This window comes from Pelobates fuscus, chromosome 1, assembly GCF_036172605.1.
Source record: "Pelobates fuscus isolate aPelFus1 chromosome 1, aPelFus1.pri, whole genome shotgun sequence".
In the NCBI taxonomy this organism is placed as follows: domain Eukaryota; kingdom Metazoa; phylum Chordata; class Amphibia; order Anura; family Pelobatidae; genus Pelobates; species Pelobates fuscus.
Window position 1 is genome coordinate 214,725,996 of NC_086317.1, and position 21,497 is coordinate 214,747,492.

The 21,497-nt window shown below is 40.9% G+C and overlaps 1 protein-coding gene across 1 annotated transcript; it reads right to left on the reverse strand.

Annotated features, from left to right (window-relative positions):
* Window positions 1–18,950: 18,950 nt before the first annotated feature.
* Window positions 18,951–20,526, reverse strand: HTR1D (5-hydroxytryptamine receptor 1D). The gene has a single exon (XM_063444474.1). It carries the CDS (start codon window positions 20,430–20,432, stop codon window positions 19,317–19,319), a length of 1,116 nt encoding a protein of 371 aa, XP_063300544.1. The 5' UTR covers window positions 20,433–20,526; the 3' UTR covers window positions 18,951–19,316.
* Window positions 20,527–21,497: the final 971 nt, after the last annotated feature.

Genomic DNA, 21,497 nt, shown 5'->3' on the forward strand with positions numbered 1-21,497 from the left:
TGCATGTCTAGCAAATCTCTAGTGCAAATTGCCTTAATATTTCACTACTTATCCACAATCCCATGCTAACATATATGGCTGCAATGAAGAAAGAGTACCGTACTCACCAGCCGATGCCCGAAGCTCACACCCCACAGAGGAAGGCAGCCGAGGTAAGTAACCAGGGGAGAAAGGGTGACCAGCAGGGGTCACAGAGGGAACAGGAGGAAGGGGGGAGAAGGAAGTTTGGAGAGAGGGCTAGAAAGGGGGACAGAGGTAAGGGGGGAACCCAGAACTGGAGGAGAAGGAACCAAAGAGGCAGGAGGCCCACAGTGAAATGGGGGCCCACAAGCAGGGGGTGGAGAGGGGGACCACCACGGCCGACCCTTATCCCCAGTGGACATACTAGAACCCAGGGAGGACCCCTCTCCACCCCCCAACGGTGGAACCGCCGTGCCCCGTGTGGCCCCACGAGGCTCACTCACCCCTGCCGACACCGTCACTGGTCCACCGTCATGCCGACCACATGGTGCCCGGGAAGGCCTCCCAGATACCCCAGGCCTTCTGGGCTGGGCAGGCCATCTTCTGGCTCCCCCGGCCCGCTGTCCATCACCTGGAGGGGGTGCGGGAAACCATGGGTGGAGTAGGTTGCGTGTCAGATGGGGCAGACACACGCCCCCCCCGTGTGACATCACAATGCCCCACCCATATGATCTGCCATGTTAACTAACGCCAGTGCTGCAGTGCAGCCGTGTTTACATTAAAAGGCCTGCAGGGACAGGTTATAGACACCAGACCCACTACATTAAGCTGCGAGTTCTGGGGACTATAGTGTTTATTTAATGTGAGGTAAATTAGAGATTAGTTAATAATATACTAGATTGTCTACTTACAACCAAATGAGGATGATGATGGTCTCTAGCTGCAGTCTGGCTCCACTGGTCTGGTGTAGAACAGGCTGTTCTGGGAGAACGGGAAGCAGCTCCCTTTTTTGGGGCCCATTACACAGCTCAAGGTCTGGGTCACAGGGTCCACCTTCATGTTCCACCAATGAGTTTGTTCACAGGAGGTGGAGTGTGTAGGGGATGTCCTGATATGTGTCCCGCCCTCCCTTGTCACTCTCTTTCTCCCTTTCCCTCCCTTTCCCTCCCTCTCTTGTCACTCTCTTTCTCCCCCTCCCTTGTCACGCTCTTTCTCCCCCTCCCTCCCTCCCTCCCTCCCTCCCTTGTCACTCTCTTTCTCCCCCTCCCTCCCTTGTCACGCTCTTTCTCCCCCTCCCTCCCTTGTCACACTCTTTCTCCCCCTCTCTCCCTCCCTTGTCACTCTCTTTCTCCCCTCCCTCCCTTGTCACTCTCTTTCTCCCCTCCCTTGTCACTCTCTTTCTCCCCCCTCCCTTGTCACGCTCTTTCTCCCCCTCCCTCCCTCCCTTGTCACTCTCTTTCTCCCCCTCCCTCCCTCGTCACTCTCTTTCTCCCTCTCCCTCCCTCGTCACTCTCTTTCTCCCCCTCCCTCCCTTGTCACTTTCTTTCTTCCCCTCCCTCCCTGTCAATGTCTTTCTCCCCCCCTCCTGTCAATTTCGCCCACCTCCCCTACCTCTATTGTAGCGTGGCCGAGCCCTGTATTGTCCGCGGGTACAGGGAGCTTTTGTTTCCTGTACCCGGCCGGACTAAAAGGAAGTGAACACTCAGTGCACACTTCCTGTTAGTCCGGCCGGGTACAGGAGACAGATGCTCCCTGTACCCGCGTACCATACAGGCCTCGGCCACGCTACAGTGAGGGAGTGACAGGAGGAAGCGCTGAGCGCTTCCCTCCTGTCAGCCCCTCTCTTCATGCTGTGCCCGGGCGGTGCGCCCTCATGGACGCACCAGCCCGGGCAAAGCTGCAGCCGTCTGAGGCTCTCTGCAGAGCGCTTGGGCGGCTGCAGCATGAGAGGGGCCGGCGCTCCTGGCGGCGCCCATTCCCAAGGGGCACCCTAGGCGACTGCCTAGTCCGTCTAACAGGTAGTGCCAGCCCTGCTAAAATACAATATATATAATATATATTGTTTTAAATAAAGATATTTTGGCCACTTTCTTACTGTGAGTTAGCCATCTTACTTTTTATTACTATTATTATTTTACATTTTTACTACTACCATCTTTTATCCGGCACCAGAAGTGTTTTTACTTTCCAAGACGCATCTACACCACTCTGAAGAATCCCCCACTACTAAAGACTGTATTTACCTCTACAAAGATATACCTAATTGTTTGATTCATCTACCAGTCAGTTTGCGTATTATCTATTATATATATTGCATTTTAGTCTGCCTATTCTCTTTTAATTTATGTGGTTTGTAGTGGCGCTGCCTTCCTTTCTTTTTTCTGTACCATTTCTGTTGTAAGGCCTGTGAGGGAGTCCTACTTTTTAGGTGTGCTGCCACTTTTTACTTATTTATTATTGTTTCTGTTGTATCTTGTATAGATAGCGCTGATCCCTTTCTTCCGTTCTAAGTTGTTTGCTGGCCCGTTTCCCAAGAGGCACTGAGGTAAGATGATCCCTACACCACTCCCAAGCACATAACCACTCTCAAACACACATACAGCCAATCACAAGCATCTATCCCCACACTCATACATGTGCCCTTGTCTGCTTAGATGTGCTATCTCCCCAGGGCCTGTGCCTGCACACTTGCACAGGACACACTGGACTAAACACGCACAGTGCAGCATTCAATTGTGCAGTAGACTGCCACAAACTTTATTGCATTTTGCAAGGCACAAGTACTGGCACTAAAGCACATCAGAAAAGTGGAAATCAAATAATCTGTTTAGGCAAGAGGATCTTTTGATGGAATAATGTGAAATGCTATTTCCTCAGTTCAAAAAAATTATAAGTTAATTAGTCACTGTAGAATTTGATGCACTGGGAATTCCCTACAGGTTTTGCAAGGAACAATAAACTGAATAAAAATACACATATATATGTATATGTATATGTATATATATACCCATCAGAGAACACAAACCATCATTACAAAATAAGCATGGACACAATGTACACATTTTTCATTTTAAATTTAACATAGATAGTTAGCTTTGAATTTCTTTTTTAACTCATTTGGAATTTTTGACAATCCAATCAAGAATAACACTGGATATATAACACCGGTATTTTCTTTTGTTTGTCCTTTATATTTGTATGTACAAATAGAGGAAAATAAGGCATATCTGCAGAATTCGCATAGAAACAGACGAGTAGTTAAAATTCAAAGTATTTATTATCAAAAATAAAAAATAAAAATCCACTGTTTGACAGCCATTGTATCCAGAGATGCAAAGCAGCAAAGCCATAGATGTGTATATGCTTTTTGCATTTCATGACAAATAGTGCAGCCTATTGCGTCCAGAAAAGTATTACATGGTGTAAATGCAAGATAAATTGGAAGGAAACTGTTTTCTAAAATTGAAAGCTTAAATAGGCTCTAAATATATCAGAAAAGCTATTGCTATTTGTGCACAGTATTTGAGCAGCAATACCATCACAAAGAGTGGGCTTCACTGAAGGTAAGGCGTACAGGAAGTTCTGCTAAGCAGCAGATGTGTGCATTTGGATTCAGATAAACCGCAATTTGGACAGAAAATTGTCTGATACGGCCATTTGTCCAAATCCCAAATCAACGAACTGCATGGAAGAATGAACGAATTATGCGATGAATGAGACCGTTTGAGCATAGCAGTGGTCTAATTCCTCTGTTCCTTTCCTTGCAGATTCTACATTACTACCATATTACCCTGATTCTCAGGTTGTATCTTTTCCTGTATCACAACCCCCTATTTCATACTTCCCCTATTGGGGTGTATATTTGTTTGTGTTGGTTCTATACTGAAATGTTCGTGGGGTGTTATTATTATTTACTGTTTTAGTATACTTTATAGAGAAGCTAATTTTCTAATTTAGATTCCTAGATTATCGTTACTCTGCTACCTGATGTAAATGATGCAGAAGGAAAATCAGACAGTAATATCTCTGTTCTTACTCTGTGGATTTCAGCATCTTCATGGTTTAAGATTTGTACTTTTTACCATATTCTTGCTGCTGTATATAGCAACTTTAATAGGAAATTGTATGGTTATTGCAATAGTGTCTACATCATGCCGGCTTCAGTCCCCAATGTACCTCTTTCTTCGTCAGCTGTCCATATCTGAAATACTATTTACAACAAATATTGTACCAAAATTGTTGAATATCACAATGAAAGGAGGGGATGCCATATCCATCCCAAACTGCATGACTCAATTAATTGTGTATTCAGGCTTAACAAACACAGAATGTTTACTTCTTACTGGGATGTCGTATGACCGGTTCCTTGCCATTTGTAAACCATTACATTATGCTTTGATTATGGACTGGAAATGTCAACTTCATTTTGCACTATGGTCCTGGCTGATATCTTTTCTGTTTACACTAATCATTGTAATACAAGTAAGTCTCTTGAAGTTTTGCGGCACAGGAATCATTGACCACTATTACTGTGATTTTGCACCCATAATTGAATATGCTTGCTCTAATACTTCATTTTTGGAAACAGAGGCATTGATTTTCGCATCTCCTATACTTCTTGTCCCATTTATATTTATTAGTGTGAGTTATGCATTAATTTTAAACACAATTTTTCATATTCCAACCACTACTGGAAGACAGAAATCGTTCTCTACTTGCAGTGCACATATATCTATTGTTTGTATTTATTATTGGACACTGGTAACAATTTATGTGACTCCATCTGTAGGAAAGACATGGATCAATAAGAAGTTTTTATCATTATTGTACATTGTAGTAACGCCTTTATTAAATCCTATTATTTATAGTATAAGGAACCAGGAGTTAAGAGCAGCCTTGAAGAAACAACTGTTGCATGTAAGAAATGTGTGCTATAATTTAATGAGCTGTGATGCAACACATAGTAAAATATAGTAATGTAGTAACCTAGGATGAAAAATATAATTTCGGTCTATCAAGTTTAACCTTATATTTATTTGTAAAAACAGAACAAGAAAATAGGTAGCGGGTAACAGACCAGATAGCACCAGATGGAACAGTCACTAGCCCTGAACCAAATGGGACAGTCACAGTCTGGCCCCGCTTATCCTATTGTACCACAAGGAGACTCCAGGGGTCTCCAGGGGCTTAACCCCTAAACTATATGAATGCAGAAACAGACAGAAACAAATGCTCAAGGTCTCAAACTGGAAGAAGTAATGAGACCCTAGGCATACCTGGATATACGTATAGTAGTGGAAAAATAATAAAAGATATATATACACAAATACTGATAGCTGGATCCCCCCAGCCAGGGAGGAAAGTGCTACAAAAGTAGTGAATAAATAAATAAATCAAATTAAATAAAGTATGTACAACTCTACTGTCTGATGGATCTGGGATAAAGCCAAAATGCAGTGGGCTATTATGGGATAGAGGGAAAAAATAAAAAATACTTTAATGTTAGTAATCAATAGATATATCCATATCCCTGCCCCTAATGCTTACCCAGCCATATATATGAAAGACCATTGCCTGCTGCAAGCTGGGGCTTAGACCTAATTCGTAGTAGTATAGTATAGGTCCTCAGCTCTCCGGCAAAAATACAGTTAAATCAAACAAAAATTCAATGATAAAAGATTGAACTGTATCCCAAAGGTAATGCAAGCAGGAAATAAAGCGATATATGGAGAGAGAAATGTAGAATAGATTAAGAGGTCAGTGCTAAATGTACTGACAAATGCTTTATAAAGCCTCTCTCCCTTTTCAGCTAACTAGACAGACATAGTAGAGAACGAGAAAAAACAAATCAAAGGTGGTGATTTAGAGCATAATGCTCCACACCCAAACTGTTAGTCAGTGGTATTATATTTATTTGTTCCTGTGGTTGATGCAAGAAAGTAGAAAATTCCATTTAAATACATTTTCAACTGGATCACAAATTAGGAAAGAAATATTCTTGATTCCAAAATGGCAATCCGATGTCTCCTTGGATCAACAAATCGGTTACCCCACGTAAACAACCTATTGTAGGCTTCCAAAAAAACATCTAGACTTTAAAAAAACAACATCAATACATGACCTGACACAACCACCACTTAGGGCAGATAATTCCACATATTCCATTATACTGAAAGTTTTAAATGTATTGTGGTGGCATGCATTAAAATGTAGCCACTGTCCAAATACTTATGGACCTAGCAATTGGCGGATCCATGGTAGAAGCACCAGCACAATTCTTTCTCCCCCACTTGCTCCCTCCCCCGCATCTACGAGAGGTCAGAAGCATTAATGTAGGGCCACTAGCAGGGGCTAAATAAATGTTCACCCTCATTAAAATGTCTTTAGCTATGTTGTATTTATTAAACTTTGTATTTATCTCTGTGTGATTGGATATGTCTGTGTGTTTGTATGAGGGTGTGGATATTTGAGTTACATATATGAATCTACAGGGAGTGCAGAATTATTAGGCAAGTTGTATTTTTGAGGATTAATTTTATTATTGAACAACAACCATGTTCTCAATGAACCCAAAAAACTCATTAATATCAAAGCTGAATATTTTTGGAAGTAGTTTTTAGTTTGTTTTTAGTTTTAGCTATTTTAGGGGGATATCTGTGTGTGCAGGTGACTATTACTGTGCATAATTATTAGGCAACTTAACAAAAAACAAATATATACCCATTTCAATTATTTATTTTTACCAGTGAAACCAATATAACATCTCAACATTCACAAATATACATTTCTGACATTCAAAAACAAAACAAAAACAAATCAGTGACCAATATAGCCATCTTTCTTTGCAAGGACACTCAAAAGCCTGCCATCCATGGATTCTGTCAGTGTTTTGATCTGTTCACCATCAACATTGCGTGCAGAAGCAACCACAGCCTCCCAGACACTGTTCAGAGAGGTGTACTGTTTTCCCTCCTTGTAAATCTCACATTTGATGATGGACCACAGGTTCTCAATGGGGTTCAGATCAGGTGAACAAGGATGCCATGTCATTAGATTTTCTTCTTTTATACCCTTTCTTGCCAGCCACGCTGTGGAGTACTTGGACGCATGTGATGGAGCATTGTCCTGCATGAAAATCATGTTTTTCTTGAAGGATGCAGACTTCTTCCTGTACCACTGCTTGAAGAAGGTGTCTTCCAGAAACTGGCAGTAGGACTGGGAGTTGAGCTTGACTCCATCCTCAACCCGAAAAGGCCCCACAAGCTCATCTTTGATGATACCAGCCCAAACCAGTACTCCACCTCCATCTTGCTGGCGTCTGAGTCGGACTGGAGCTCTGTGCCCTTTACCAATCCAGTCACGGGCCCATCCATCTGGCCCATCAAGACTCACCTCATTTCATCAGTCCATAAAACCTTAGAAAAATCAGTCTTGAGATATTTCTTGGCCCAGTCTTGACGTTTCAGCTTGTGTGTCTTGTTCAGTGGTGGTCGTCTTTCAGCCTTTCTTACCTTGGCCATGTCTCATGTCTGAGTATTGCACACCTTGTGCTTTTGGGCTGTTGCAGCTCTGAAATATGTCCAAACTGGTGGCAAGTGGCATCTTGGCAGCTGCACGCTTGACTTTTCTCAGTTCATGGGCATTATTTTGCGCCTTGGTTTCTCCACACGCTTCTTGCGACCCTGTTGACTATTTTGAATGAAACGCTTGATTGTTCGATGATCACGCTTCAGAAGCTTTGCAATTTTAAGAGTGCTGCATCCCTCTGCAAGATATCTCACTATTTTTTACTTTTCTGAGCCTGTCAAGTCCTTCTTTTGACCCATTTTGCCAAAGGAAAGGAGGTTGCCTAATAATTATGCACACCTGATATGGGGTGTTGATGTCATTAGACCACACCCCTTCTCATTGCAGAGATGCACATCACCTAATATGCTTAATTGGTAGTAGGCTTTCGAGCCTATACAGCTTGGAGTAAGACAACATGCATAAAGAGGATGATGTGGTCAAAATACTCATTTGCCTAATAATTCTGCACTCCCTGTATATGTTGGTGTAGATGTGTGTATTAGTTACTGTATCACTGATTGTAATTGTGTGTATCTGTATCTGTGCAAATGTATGTGACCATTATTTAAAGTTAAATCTGATACAAAATTCAGCAGCTCTCTCCCTTCCATTAGGGCTTTGGATACTAAAAATGATTGTTCGGCCTAAAATGAAATACTTTACATGAATTTACCAGTAACTCTTCTGAAATCCTTTTTGGCAAAGGTCCAGAATGAAGTCAATTAATCTGAGCAGGCAAAGAAACTATGAAAGGAAATAAGATACTCCAGAACAGTATATATAACGTTTGTATGTTATTCATGTTATTCATGTTATTTGCACAACAAGAAATATTACAATGGATGGATTTGTAAAACTATTTCCTGAACCCTAACAAATTAGAAAATATACTATGGGTCCCATCAAAAAATAGACCCAAATTAAAACCTGTGTGCTATAAAAAAAAATTAACATAAAAACATATCTGGCTTAATGCCAGCTTTATTAGCCACACCACTAGAAGTTCTTTCTTATTTGTTTCATGATTTTAATAACTCATATATCAGTTATTGGATAAGTAAGTGTTAATTAGAAGATTTGAAACTTAATATAATCTAACACAGGAATTAATTTTGTTTTTATTACTCGCTCATTCTCATAATTCTCATAATTCTTGAGAACAGGTGTTTTAAAAATGTTTTGCACAACACCTAAAAGTTCACATTTGTAAAGTACTAGCTTTAATTATTAAAGTGGCATTGTCATGCAGAACTTACCTTTCTTTAATTGATTCCTCTACTCTAACTCTCTCAAAATCTGTTCTACATTTCTTCCTGTCTGCTCTAGTTTTCTTTAAAGGACCACTATAGTGCCAGGAAAACATACTCATTTTCCTGGCACTATAGTGCCCTGAGGGTGCCCCCCTCCTGCCAGGCTCTAGGGGATGGAAGGGGTTAAATTTACCTCTTTCTCCAGCGCCAGGCGGGGGACTCTCCTCCTCCTCTCCTCCTCCTCGGCTGAATGCGCATGCGCGGCATGAGCCGCGCGCGCATTCAGCCAGTCCATAGGAAAGCATTCTCAATGCTTTCTTATGGATGCTGGCGTCTTCTCACTGTGAAAATCACAGTGAGAAGCGCGGAAACGCCTCTAGCGGCTGTCAATTAGACAGCCACTAGAGGCTGGATTAACCCTATTATGAACATAGCAGTTTCTCTGAAACTGCTATGTTTATAGAAAAAAGGGTTAAACCTAGCTGGACCTGGCACCCAGACCACTTCATTAAGCTGAAGTGGTCAGGGTGCCTATAGTGGTCCTTTAAAACATAAGACAAAGTAGGGACCTGAACAGCTACGACCAGCGGAGGAGCAAAGTGTGCTTCATTTCCGGTGGTCAGATCAATTGTCTACGAATTCTCACCTTTCCTCCGTGTTCTCGCAAAGCCTCCTTTCACTTTTCCGGAACGTCCTGTCACTTAGACAGAACGCCGGCGAAACTACCGAATTGCGTCCTAACAGAATGAGACCAGTTTCTTCATTCGTGTTAGGACGCAATTCGGGACTTTGTTCGGATCAGAATTTCATTCAAATTAATGAAACTTCGATCTTATTCGTGCCGCAGCTGCATCTTGCAGCAGCTTAGTAGATAACTCCCTAATTTCCACGGTATCAGGGAGCTATCTACCAAAAGGCTGAAAGACCTAAATTGGTCGTTCAGCCAAATTTACTAATATAAAGTAAAGATTACTTAATATTAGTAAATTCTGCCCCTACTCGCTATACTGCGAGTAGGGGCATGTAAACTAAAAAAACAAACAAAGTGAACAGCTAGGTCAAGTTGTCAAAATGTATATACTTGTATCCTAGTTGATACCCAGAGGATTAAATACTATCTGTGTGGCAGGTGATCCGTCACACAGAGTTTATAGGTAGAGAGTACAGTAGAAAATTAAGAATCTATTACCAGAAAAAGAACTCTAGCAGTAATGAAATTAAGTAGCCTCTCTCCCTGGTAAACTAGCTAGATAGACAAAGGATCAGAAAATAGATAGAGAAAATTATAACAACATGTTATCCAAAACGTGCTTAACCATAATCAAAGTGCCGTGCCCAGGGCCCATAACCCAGGAAGAAAAACACCCAACGCACATTTCGGTGCTATATGAGATGCACCTTCGTCAGGGGTATCAACTAGGATACAAGTATATACATTTTGACAACTTGACCTAGCTGTTCACTATCACTCCTATCTGCTATATCCTATTAGATACTTGATTGATACCCCTAACCATTGATAAACTGTTATACCAAGTACTTTTAGGGGGGGGGGGGGAGGGGGAGGAAACTAGTCTGTGTATGGAGCTACTAGTTCATTATTAAGATTTACAATACACAGATCTATAGGATATATCTGACCAGGAGATATCTTACTATATAACACTAGATATATGATCAGGTGGATCTTCTCTTACACCGAGAGCCATATCTAATAAAGCTCATCTTTATATACATTTGGACTCTACCTGAACCTGACGATTCTGAGTCGCTATATATTTGTAAAATAGGAGCATTAGGATTTATTTTATTGTTTTTTCCTTCATTATTTTCTCAGCAGATCTAATTTATACTACATATTCACCTAGTTGTAGGAATTTTTATTCTGTACAGTTACTATTTCGATAACTACTTTCATCTCCAGGTGATACAGTGACTTCTAAACATTGTATGTGCTGGGATTCTATATATCTATTTGTTTGCTCTTTTTTGTCTATCATTTATATAGCGCCAGCAAATTCCATAGCCCTGTAAAATGGGTGATAGATTATATAAATGGTTAATTGTTTGGGCATGTTAGTACAGTGATACAATATGCAATATTTATAAGTGTATTATCGAGCTCGTAGGGAAGGTGCAGTACATATGGCTCTAGTATATAACTCTGCAGTGATGTTCAGTGCATAAAGTGTATTATAGAGCTCCACAATAATATGCAGTTTATTACAAAGCATCACAATAATGTGCAGAGTGTTAAGCAGGGCTTCCATTGATTCTTACTGGGGCCTGTGGGAGACATCTGAAGTGCACACAGAAGGAGGGCAACTGTAGCTATGTGTCTGTGTGTTGTGGGAATATGAGTCAGTGTTTATGGTTGTGCATTTGTTTATATGTGTGTCAGTGTGTATACCTGTGCTTGTTTATATATTGGCATGTGTGTCAGCGTGCATACCAGTGCATGTGCATCACTGTATCTGTTTGTGTGTGTCAATCTTTGTATCAATGTGTATCTCTTGTGTATCTCTTGTGTATCTCTGTGTTATATGTGTTTGTGTGCATCAGGGACGTCTTTAATACTGATTGGACCCTGGGCAGGTATTTGATTCAGGCCTCTTGACCTAGCCCTTCCCCTTCCTAGCATGCAATCACGCCATCAACGCCCAGACAAAAAAAAAACAACACACACTTAGCCCCCTCATTTCTTACTGAGACAAAATACACACACTAACACACATACAGATGCAACCACTGACATACATAGAGATGCACACATACACAGGTATAGACATACATAGAGAGATACACAGACATACAAGTGCATACACAGACACACATGCAGATACACAGATACACACTGACACACCTACATACACTGATGCACAGATACACTCACTGACAAACATGCAGATAAACAGAAACCTTAACACACAAACAAACACACTGACAAACATGCATATACACACAATAACATACCGATACATACACAGACCCACATGCAGATACACAGATACACATAGGTACTGACACATATACAGATACACAGACACACATGCAGCTACACATACACACAGAATAATACACATTCAAATACAAAGAATGACAGTCACACAGATACATACACAGACACATATACAGATACACACTGACACACATGCAGATATAAAGACATGCAGACACACATAAACATACACACATATACACATACAAACATATACACAGATACACATACAAACATATAAACATATTGTAATGGATCAACAGTGTGGTGTATTACCAAACTCTATAAATTATTATGTACGCATACACATATAAACTCTAGTCCGTCTACTTTAACAAATATTTATTCAGAGACAAAACAACAACAACATACAAATAATGACACACAATCTAACTAACTATACCAACAACAACAACAACAACAGCAACAACAACCTAACTAACAATAACAACTAAATCTTATAAAATCACCAGATCCCACTCACAGTTCACCATGATAAAAAATAGCCCATGTCTACTTAAGGGTCTGCTTAGTAGCACAACCAAGAAGGAACAGGAAGGAATGGGATAGGGGGGAGTGGTTATCTCTTTCCTGACCTGTAAAGGTATTGAATTACCATATCAAAGGTAAAGCTTATCCCAGTTAAAGCTTATCCAAGGCATACATGAGCTTGGTCACATGACCCCTGGTCACCATATTAGTTTGATGACAGAATGTCACCACAGACGGGACCCCGACTGGGTACCTCCGTTAAAGGATGCTCCTAGTGTTTCCTGAGGACTCCAAGCACTCTGGCAGACACCACAATCACCGAACCGAAGAAGCATATAAATCCTCTCAAGCATATGAATGCTGTAGACAGTTGAATAGGAAACCTAGCAGTCAAACTGGAACAGCATACAATAAATCCTCCCCCAAGAATGAGACGACACTTCACTTTGAAGGTTAAAACAGGAACTCTCGTTTATTAACACAACTGGCTTATAAAGGATTCTCCCATGCAAGGGAGGGATTTACAGTCATTACCCGATGCACCAATCACACATGAATTACCTCCCACACATCTCCTCCCCTCAGCATGACACATAATCATGTACATTATTTCCCCACTTTCTGGATGTACCCCAAATACCTAGAGTACACTCCTAAATAGAGGGATCCCCTGATAGCCCTGATCTGGGTGAGCAACATACTCAAAAATCACTCAGATCAGACTAGGGGTTCGGGAGCTATGGAGGTTTAAAGTTTTGACCGACCGCACAGGCAAAGTAACCGAAAATAGTTCCATGAGGTTTGGCCTTGCGGTCGGTCTCTGTTAACTTATTAAAACGTCCTGAACGGCTTGCCATCCGTGAGTTTCCTTGTGTTCGTTAGACTCCCCATGCGAACATTAGTCTTTCTACCGAACGGCGGCTTGTTCGGTAGTTGCGGCACGAATCCACGGAAGTCTGGAGGTCTCAGCGGTGTTTGCCTAGTCGAGTGTCCGAATTTAGTTCCAGACACTCGACGGCAAAACACCGCTGTTCGGGAGTTTAAGATGGCCGCCGCCACGTGTTTGTTTCCCGAATGGCGGCCACCCAGAGGACAAAGAACACATACATAGATTGCCAATTACCCGTTTGCAACATTGTTGCAACCAGTAATTGGAGGCACACTTATTCCTGGGTGGTCTAGTTGTTCGGTAGTTTCACTTAATATAATAAATGGAGTGGTTCTACCGAACAATCAGAAGAATGCTGCATACACATATACAATTTAACCGAACCCCTAATAACATACATAATATTTAAGACAGCCTGAATGCAATCTACTACACAGTCTTAAAGGGGCATTGTTCCTAAAAGTCATAATATGTCCACGGATGGCCCTTAAAGGGCCAGTAGCAGCAATATAAAATACCACAGGCCCAAATATTGCATTCAACCGTACAAATTTACCAGGGGCAATAGTCAGCAGGTAGGAGGCGGGCAGCTTGGTCTCTCCAATGCCCAGTGGCGAGGCGGGTTCCGCCACACAAATAGACATACAAATTTACAAACAGACTCAGAGACACACAAATACACATATATACAAAGAGACACATAGTGACACACAAACTGATACACAGGGTCACATAGAGACACATGCGGATATAGAAACACACACACACACACACAGACAAACAGATACACATACATGCATACAAATAGACACACACATACATACAAACAGCTACACACATACATACAAACAGATACACACATGCATACATACAGACACATACATACAAACATACACTTACATACAAACAGATACATACATACTAACAGACATACATACATTCAAACAGACACTTACATACAGACAGACAGACACATACATACATACATACAGATACATACATACATACAGACACAGACATACAGATACAGATACATACATACATACATACAGATACATACATACATACAGACAGACACATACATAATACATATACATACATACAAACAGACACATACATACAGATACATACATACAGACAGACAGACAGACAGACACATACATACATACAGATACATACATACTTACAGAGAGACACATAAATACATCCATACAAACAGACACATACATACATGCACATTTTTTATGTGTTTCCTACCTTTGGCGTGCAGGAGGCTGGCTCAGGCTGATGGGAGTCAGAGTCAGAGCTCCCACTCTGACTCCCTCCTTTTCTTCTCCTCCTCCCACGCAGCGCTCGGTGAATGCTGGGAGGAAGTGACCGGCTGTCACTTCCTCCCAGCATCCTGACATCATCACAAAGGGGCCCAGTCACGCCCTCAAAGTGGCCCCTGAAAATCCATCACCATCGGGTGGCCCTTAGAGCATTGGCCACCCTATGAGCCTCCACATGGCGTTGCCTGCGGTGGTAGTTCCACGCGGGCTGCAAGAACCATGGAGGCCAGAGTTGCAGCTGCCCCTTTTGCCCCGTGTTAAAGACAGCCATGGTGTGAATTTGTTTGTGGCAGTGTATGTCTGTGTTTTTGTGTGTGTCAATGTTCTGTGTCAATCTGTATGTTTGTATAGCAAACATAGCACACACAACCCTGCAATCCAACACTAACACTACAAATGCACCATGGCATTCAAATACATATATTACACACAGACAAACACCTGTAGTCTAACAATGAAACTACAGAAAACATACCATTGCCAAAACTACATACAAAAACAGTCTTGTGTGCAAACGCCAACACTACACACAGACACATCCCTGAATTCACATCCTAACACTACAAAAAACACACGTGCATTCAAATGCCGACACAACATATAAATAAACCTCTGCATTTTAATATCAGCTACATACACAATTATAGAAATATTCACACCCACATAGTCCAAAAAAAATGATAACATCCACACACCTACAATCCTGCAAGAATGAGCAAATGGTAGATCTACAACTGACAAAGAATTGTCAGATATGTATGACAGTTACGATCTACCATTTACCCATGTGTGGTAGAGGATTATTTGCACCAGGGATCTCCCTATATTAGTTCTGCCACTGCATACACATTTATATTCACATGTACTTACATTCATATACACATATGCATTCACATACATGCTCATGGACACATGTTGACATACATACACACACAGACTTATACACAAATGCATACATACTCATACATACACACACGGACTCAAACACACACAAATATTCATATATGCACACAGACTCATACACACACAAACTCATATACAAAACATTTATGTACACAGATGGACTCATATATGCGCGCACACACACACACACACACACAATACAGATTCATAAAAACACATTCATGAACAAACAGAACAGATGCACACACACACACATACTTATATCCATACACACGCTGATTTGTAAAAAAAATTAACATTTTTATTTATTAATTTTGTTTACACTGAGGTCCACCCAGCCTCCCTTCTCCCTTTTCTTACCTAAAAATGGAGCTGGAGTGGGATTTTATTACTGGTGTCAAGTGTGGAAACATGGAAACATAGAATGTGACGGCAGATAAGAACCATTCGGCCCATCTAGTCTGCCCAGTTTTCTAAATACTTTCATTATTCCCTGGCCTTATCTTATAGTTAGGATAGCCTTATGCCTATCCCACGCATGCTTAAACTCCTTTCATAGGCGTGCGCACGGGGTGTGCCGGGTGTGCCTAGGCACACCCTAATCCCCGCGGCACGCCTGTGAGTCCTGCAGGAACGCGTGGGAACAATGTTCCCACGCGTTCCTGCAGGCACTCTGCCACCCCCAAATGCCCTCCGAGTCATGGGGGGGAGGGCAAGAGGTAATGGACCCTCCCCCGCCGGTCTCCATCTCAGCCGCGGCGAGAGAGCTGTGTGCTGTCTGCTTCCTCTCGCCGCGCGCTGTTTGCTGATGCCGGAGCCGGAATATGACGTCATATTCCGGCTCCCAGCTACAGCAGACAGCCCGCGCGGTGAGAGGAAGCAGACAGCACACAGCTCCCTCGCCGCGGCTGAGATGGAGACCGGCACCCGACCCACTGGACCCCAGGGACAAGTCCACGCCAGCACTCCAGGTAAGGAGGCTGGGTGGACAATTTTTAATTAAAAAAATAATAATTTGTGAGTGTCTCTGTGTGTGTGTGTGTCTAAGTATGTGTGTGTGTGTCTAAGTATGTGTGTGTGTGTCTAAGTGTGTGTGTGTGTGTGTGTCTAAGTAAGTCTGTGTGTGTGTGTGTGTCTAAGTATGTCTGTGTGTGTATCTAAGTATGTCTGTGTGTGTGTGTGTGTCTAAGTATGTCTGTGTGTGTATGTAAGTATGTCTGTGTGTGTGTGTGTGTGTCTAAGTATGTCTGTGTGTGTATCTAAGTATGTCTGTGTCTGTGTGTGTATCTAAGTATGTCTGTGTGTGTGTGTCTAAGTATGTCTGTGTGTGTATCTAAGTATGTCTGTGAGTGTGTGTGTGTCTAAGTATGTGTGTGTCTGAGTATGTGAGTGTGTGTGTCTGTGAATGTATGTGTGGGTGGGTGTCAGAGTATGTGTGTGTCTGTAAGTGTATGTGTGTGTGTCTGTGAGTGTATGTGTGTGTGTCTGTGAGTGTATGTGTGTGTGTACGCGTATATATATGTGTGTGTGTCAGTGTGTGTGTGCACGTATATATACACGAGTGTATATTATTTTTTGGGGGGGTGGGAATATTGGGAGAGTTCTTACACTTTATTCCCCAGGACTTGACCCCTGCCGGCAGGAGAGATCTCCGGATCTCCCCTGTAGGCTCATGCAGAGCCGGCACTATTTGAGTGCCGGCTCTGCTCTAAGCCTCCATGGGTCGGCGGGGAGATCAAAGATCTACCTCACCGGCCCACAGCAGCATAGAGGGAGGCAGGAGAGGACCCGGGGAGCTCTAGACAGAAGCTTCACCAGGTTCCTCTCGCGAGATCTGAGCATTGCCGTGGCAACGCTCAGATCTCGCGAGAGTGAACTCTAGCCCCGCAGGCTAGAGTATACTCTACACTGGACCACCAGGGATGGCACATGGCAGCAAGGATCTCCCCTCCCTATCATAAGGTAAGAAGGGAGGGGGGATATTTACTACAGCACACACACAGCGCACATACAGCACCCTCACACACACAGCACACATACAGCACCGTCACACACACAACACTCTCACACACAGTACACTAACAGCACCCTCACACACACAGCACCCTCACACAAACAGCACACTCACAAATACACGACACAACAGCACCCTCACACACACAGCACCCCCACACACACACACACACATATCACACATCAGACAAACAGCACCCTCACACAGCACACTAACAGGACCCTAACACACCCTCACACACAGCACACTACCAGCACCCTCACACACAAACCGCACCCTCACACACAACACACTAACAACACCCTCACCCACATAGCACACTACCAGCACCCTCACACAGCGCACTAACAGCACACACACACACACACACACACAAACAGCAGTGTGTGTGTGTGTGTATGTATGTATGTATATGTATATATATATATCTATAAAACAAACAAACAAACAAAATATATATATATATATATATATATATACATACATGCGGTGTGTGTTTGTGCTTTAGGGTGCACACCCTAATGCAATAGGCTGCGCACGCCTATGACTCCTTTACTGTGTTAACCTCTACCACTTCAGCTGGAAGGCTATTCCATGCATCCACTACCCTCTCAGTAAAGTAATACTTCCTGATATTATTTTTAAACCTTTGTCCCTCTAATTTAAGACTATGTCCTCTTGTTGTGGTAGTTTTTCTTCTTTTAAATATAGTCTCCTCCTTTACTGTGTTGATTCCCTTTATGTATTTAAATGTTTCTATCATATCCCCCCTGTCTCGTCTTTCCTCCAAGCTATACATGTTAAGATCCTTTAACCTTTCCTGGTAAGTTTTATCCTGCAATCCATGAACCAGTTTAGTAGCCCTTCTTTGAACTCTCTCTAAGGAAGAGATCACTGATTGCTGCCCAGCTCCTCGCATCGCATTGCTGATGCCAGGACTGGAGGGAAGTCACACCCCAGCTCCCAGCAGCAGAACTGGGTGCATGAAGGAGCTGGAAAATCGGTGCAGAGAGATACCAGCATCCCCCTCTTCACAAGCAGATCTATAAAGATCGTATAAATGAAAATCTTAAAATCCTTAGCCATTATATAGGACAGCATTATCAGGGTCAATACACAATCCATGTCAGTGCTGTATCCTGTATGTTATATGTCCATACTCTTGGTTAATAAAATTATTTGCTTTTTCATTATAGCTAAACTCCATTGCTTTCTCAGTGTACAATAAGTAGTGACATTACAGTGTAGGCTCCCTGGTGTACTAACTTTGAGACACTATTTTTTTTTTTTTTATTAATGCCACTGAGCTATGCTATACTCTGGGTGTGTATGAATGAATACAAAAAAAGATATTTATTTAATTTTTACTTCATTCAAATACATTTTATTCATCTTGCTGCATTATGGTTGGCATCATCCCTGCTGAGAAACCAGAACATGCATGTTACAGAGGCTTAGAAAGTATATATTTAAACATCCTTATATTTTTTATTTGTTTCTTCTACTTTTCCAAATTGTATGATGTAGCAACCAGTTGCTATCACCAATTCAAAATATATATTCATCCTAATCTCTTTTAAAGTTATCAAATACTTGATAATTCTCTACCTTACTCTGGATAAACAGGGCTACATGTACAAATACGATATACATTCAAATGTTGATTCTTTTTTTCATTAACATACATATACTTATCATTGCAACATTCTTTTAATATCAGTTGAATGGCTTGATCCAAGTCTCAAATAAAATGTCCACAATATGTATATGTACTCTCTGCATTTTGTGAGAGAAATACTTTATGTTCACATTTAGAATTAATTCCATATAATGGAGTCACCAGCAAATGTTTCATGGAAGCAATAGTTTATCTTATAGATTCCAGTCACAAAATAATGGCCATCAATTTTTAGGAGATAGATTTGAGTCGTATAAGCTTTTGAAATGCTTTTTTGAAATCCTCATTAAATACTGTGTAAATCACAGGGTTGATAAGTGAATTTAAATATCCCAACCAAGTGAAAAAGTCAAATAGTATAGGATTGAACCAACATGCATCACTACAAATTGGCAAGACCAGAGATACCACAAAGAAAGGTAACCAGCAAACGATAAAGGCGCCAAGAATTATACCGAGGGTTTTGGTGGCCTTTCTCTCTCTTGCAACAGACAATCGCTTTCTTTCTATAATGCTTCCTGCAAGCCTGATCTTGATGTGGTTTATACAGACTGGAGTTCCATCTGAATTTCCCATATGTGCATTTGTGTTCACAGAGCAGAATGAAGAACCTGTCGATCCTGTTATTAGCTGAGCAGTTGTAAATCTCTTTCCATAAATGGATGGCGGCTTGAGAATTCTTGTTCGAGCTGCAATATAAATTCTCCCATATAAAATGATAAGTAATACGGTTGGTATATAGAATGCTCCACAGGTAGAATATATAGTGTAAGAGATTTGATCTGTGTTAACAGAACAATCTGTAAGTTCTTCGTGAGCTTTGGCTTGTCTCCAAAACAGTGGTGGGATGGAGATACAAATCGAAATAATCCAAACGACAGAAATCATGAGTGCTGCTCTCCCAGCTGTGCGGTGTTTAGTATATTCTAGAGCATCTGTAATAGCCCAGTACCTGTCCAAAGCTATGACACATAGATGGAGTATTGAAGCTGTACAGCATGTGATATCCGATAACAACCAAATGTCACAAATAATTTGCCCAAAAGTCCAAGTGTGTGTGACAGTGTAGACAATACTTATGGGCATTACCAAGATGGACACCAACAAATCTGTGAATGCCAGAGAACCAATTAAATAGTTGGCAGGGGTGTGTAGTTTACGACTCTTAAATATTGTTATGATAACAAACACATTTGAGAGAAGTGTTGCCAAAGTTATGAGAGATAAAAGAACAGCAAGTGCGATCTTAAGTCCAAGTAATGTTGATGCTTCCCATTCTGTATTAGTGTCTGAAGAATTTAATAAGTGATCGAATGATGGTCCCATAGATCCATTATAATAATTCATTTTATATAAGCTATTCTGATAAATACATTATATCAAACCTGGATATAATGTTTCCATTTTTATTACAACATAAAAACGTATTTATGTTTCCACAACCAGGGCACAAAGTGAGCACATTTTTTGAATTGTGAATTTTAAGACGAAAAGAAACAATTTGTGTTCATACTTTCCATGACATAAAATACATTCATATGTGATATTTCGATTTTAGTATCAATACTATCTCTTCTGTAGAAAATGTACACTATAAATGAAAATATAAAGCTGTATCCTATATTACATACATTTCTACTTTGTTGTTAATTCTAATCCTCGTTTTCCATGTAAAGCTGTTTACAAACACTAGTAATTAAAATTTAAGTGGAATCTAAAAATTTAAATGCTTTAATTTTATTATTTAATGCATGTAACATTTCTCATCTGATAATTGTTTTGTGTTATAATACTTTATTTTTTGAAGGGGGATTCTAGTATAAAGCACATTCAGAAACAAATATCAAGCAGTCCTCTTTATCAGTTTACTTGTCAAAAAATCATTACATCCAATGATATGTTTCCAAGAGGAGTGAAAATCGTCCTAAAGTTTTTAAGAAAAATTATCCTTTGGTAGATTGTCTTTTCATATGCAGTTGAACCTTTTTTTTGTTATCTTTTTAAAAAGATGGTCTGTAAGAACATAACTCACAGAAGAATACATGTAGGTAGCTGTTTCATGTTTCAATCTGAATCAACTGTAACAAGAGATGCATATTTCTTTCTAAAAATCTTCAATCATTTGTAATTTTACCTAAAAAGAAGTAAAAAGAAAATCATTAAAATTATGAGAAAATTGTTTTTACCTGGACACATGTTATTATACTATAACTCATACACTATTATGGTTTGTGAGAAACTCTCTATGTGGATGAAAATTGTACTTCTGCACAATATTTCTTCTTTAGCATTGCATAGAACTTGACATAGTTGACTAAACTATCATTAACCTATCCCCAAGAATGAAAGCTCATAAAATGTTTTTTTTTTATATACATTGAGCAAAATTATAAACGCAACACTTTTGTTTTT

Coding starts and splice junctions, on each gene's coding strand:
- HTR1D (XM_063444474.1), bottom strand. CDS start 20,432: ATGAATTATTATAATGGATCTATGGGACCATCATTCGATCACTTATTA.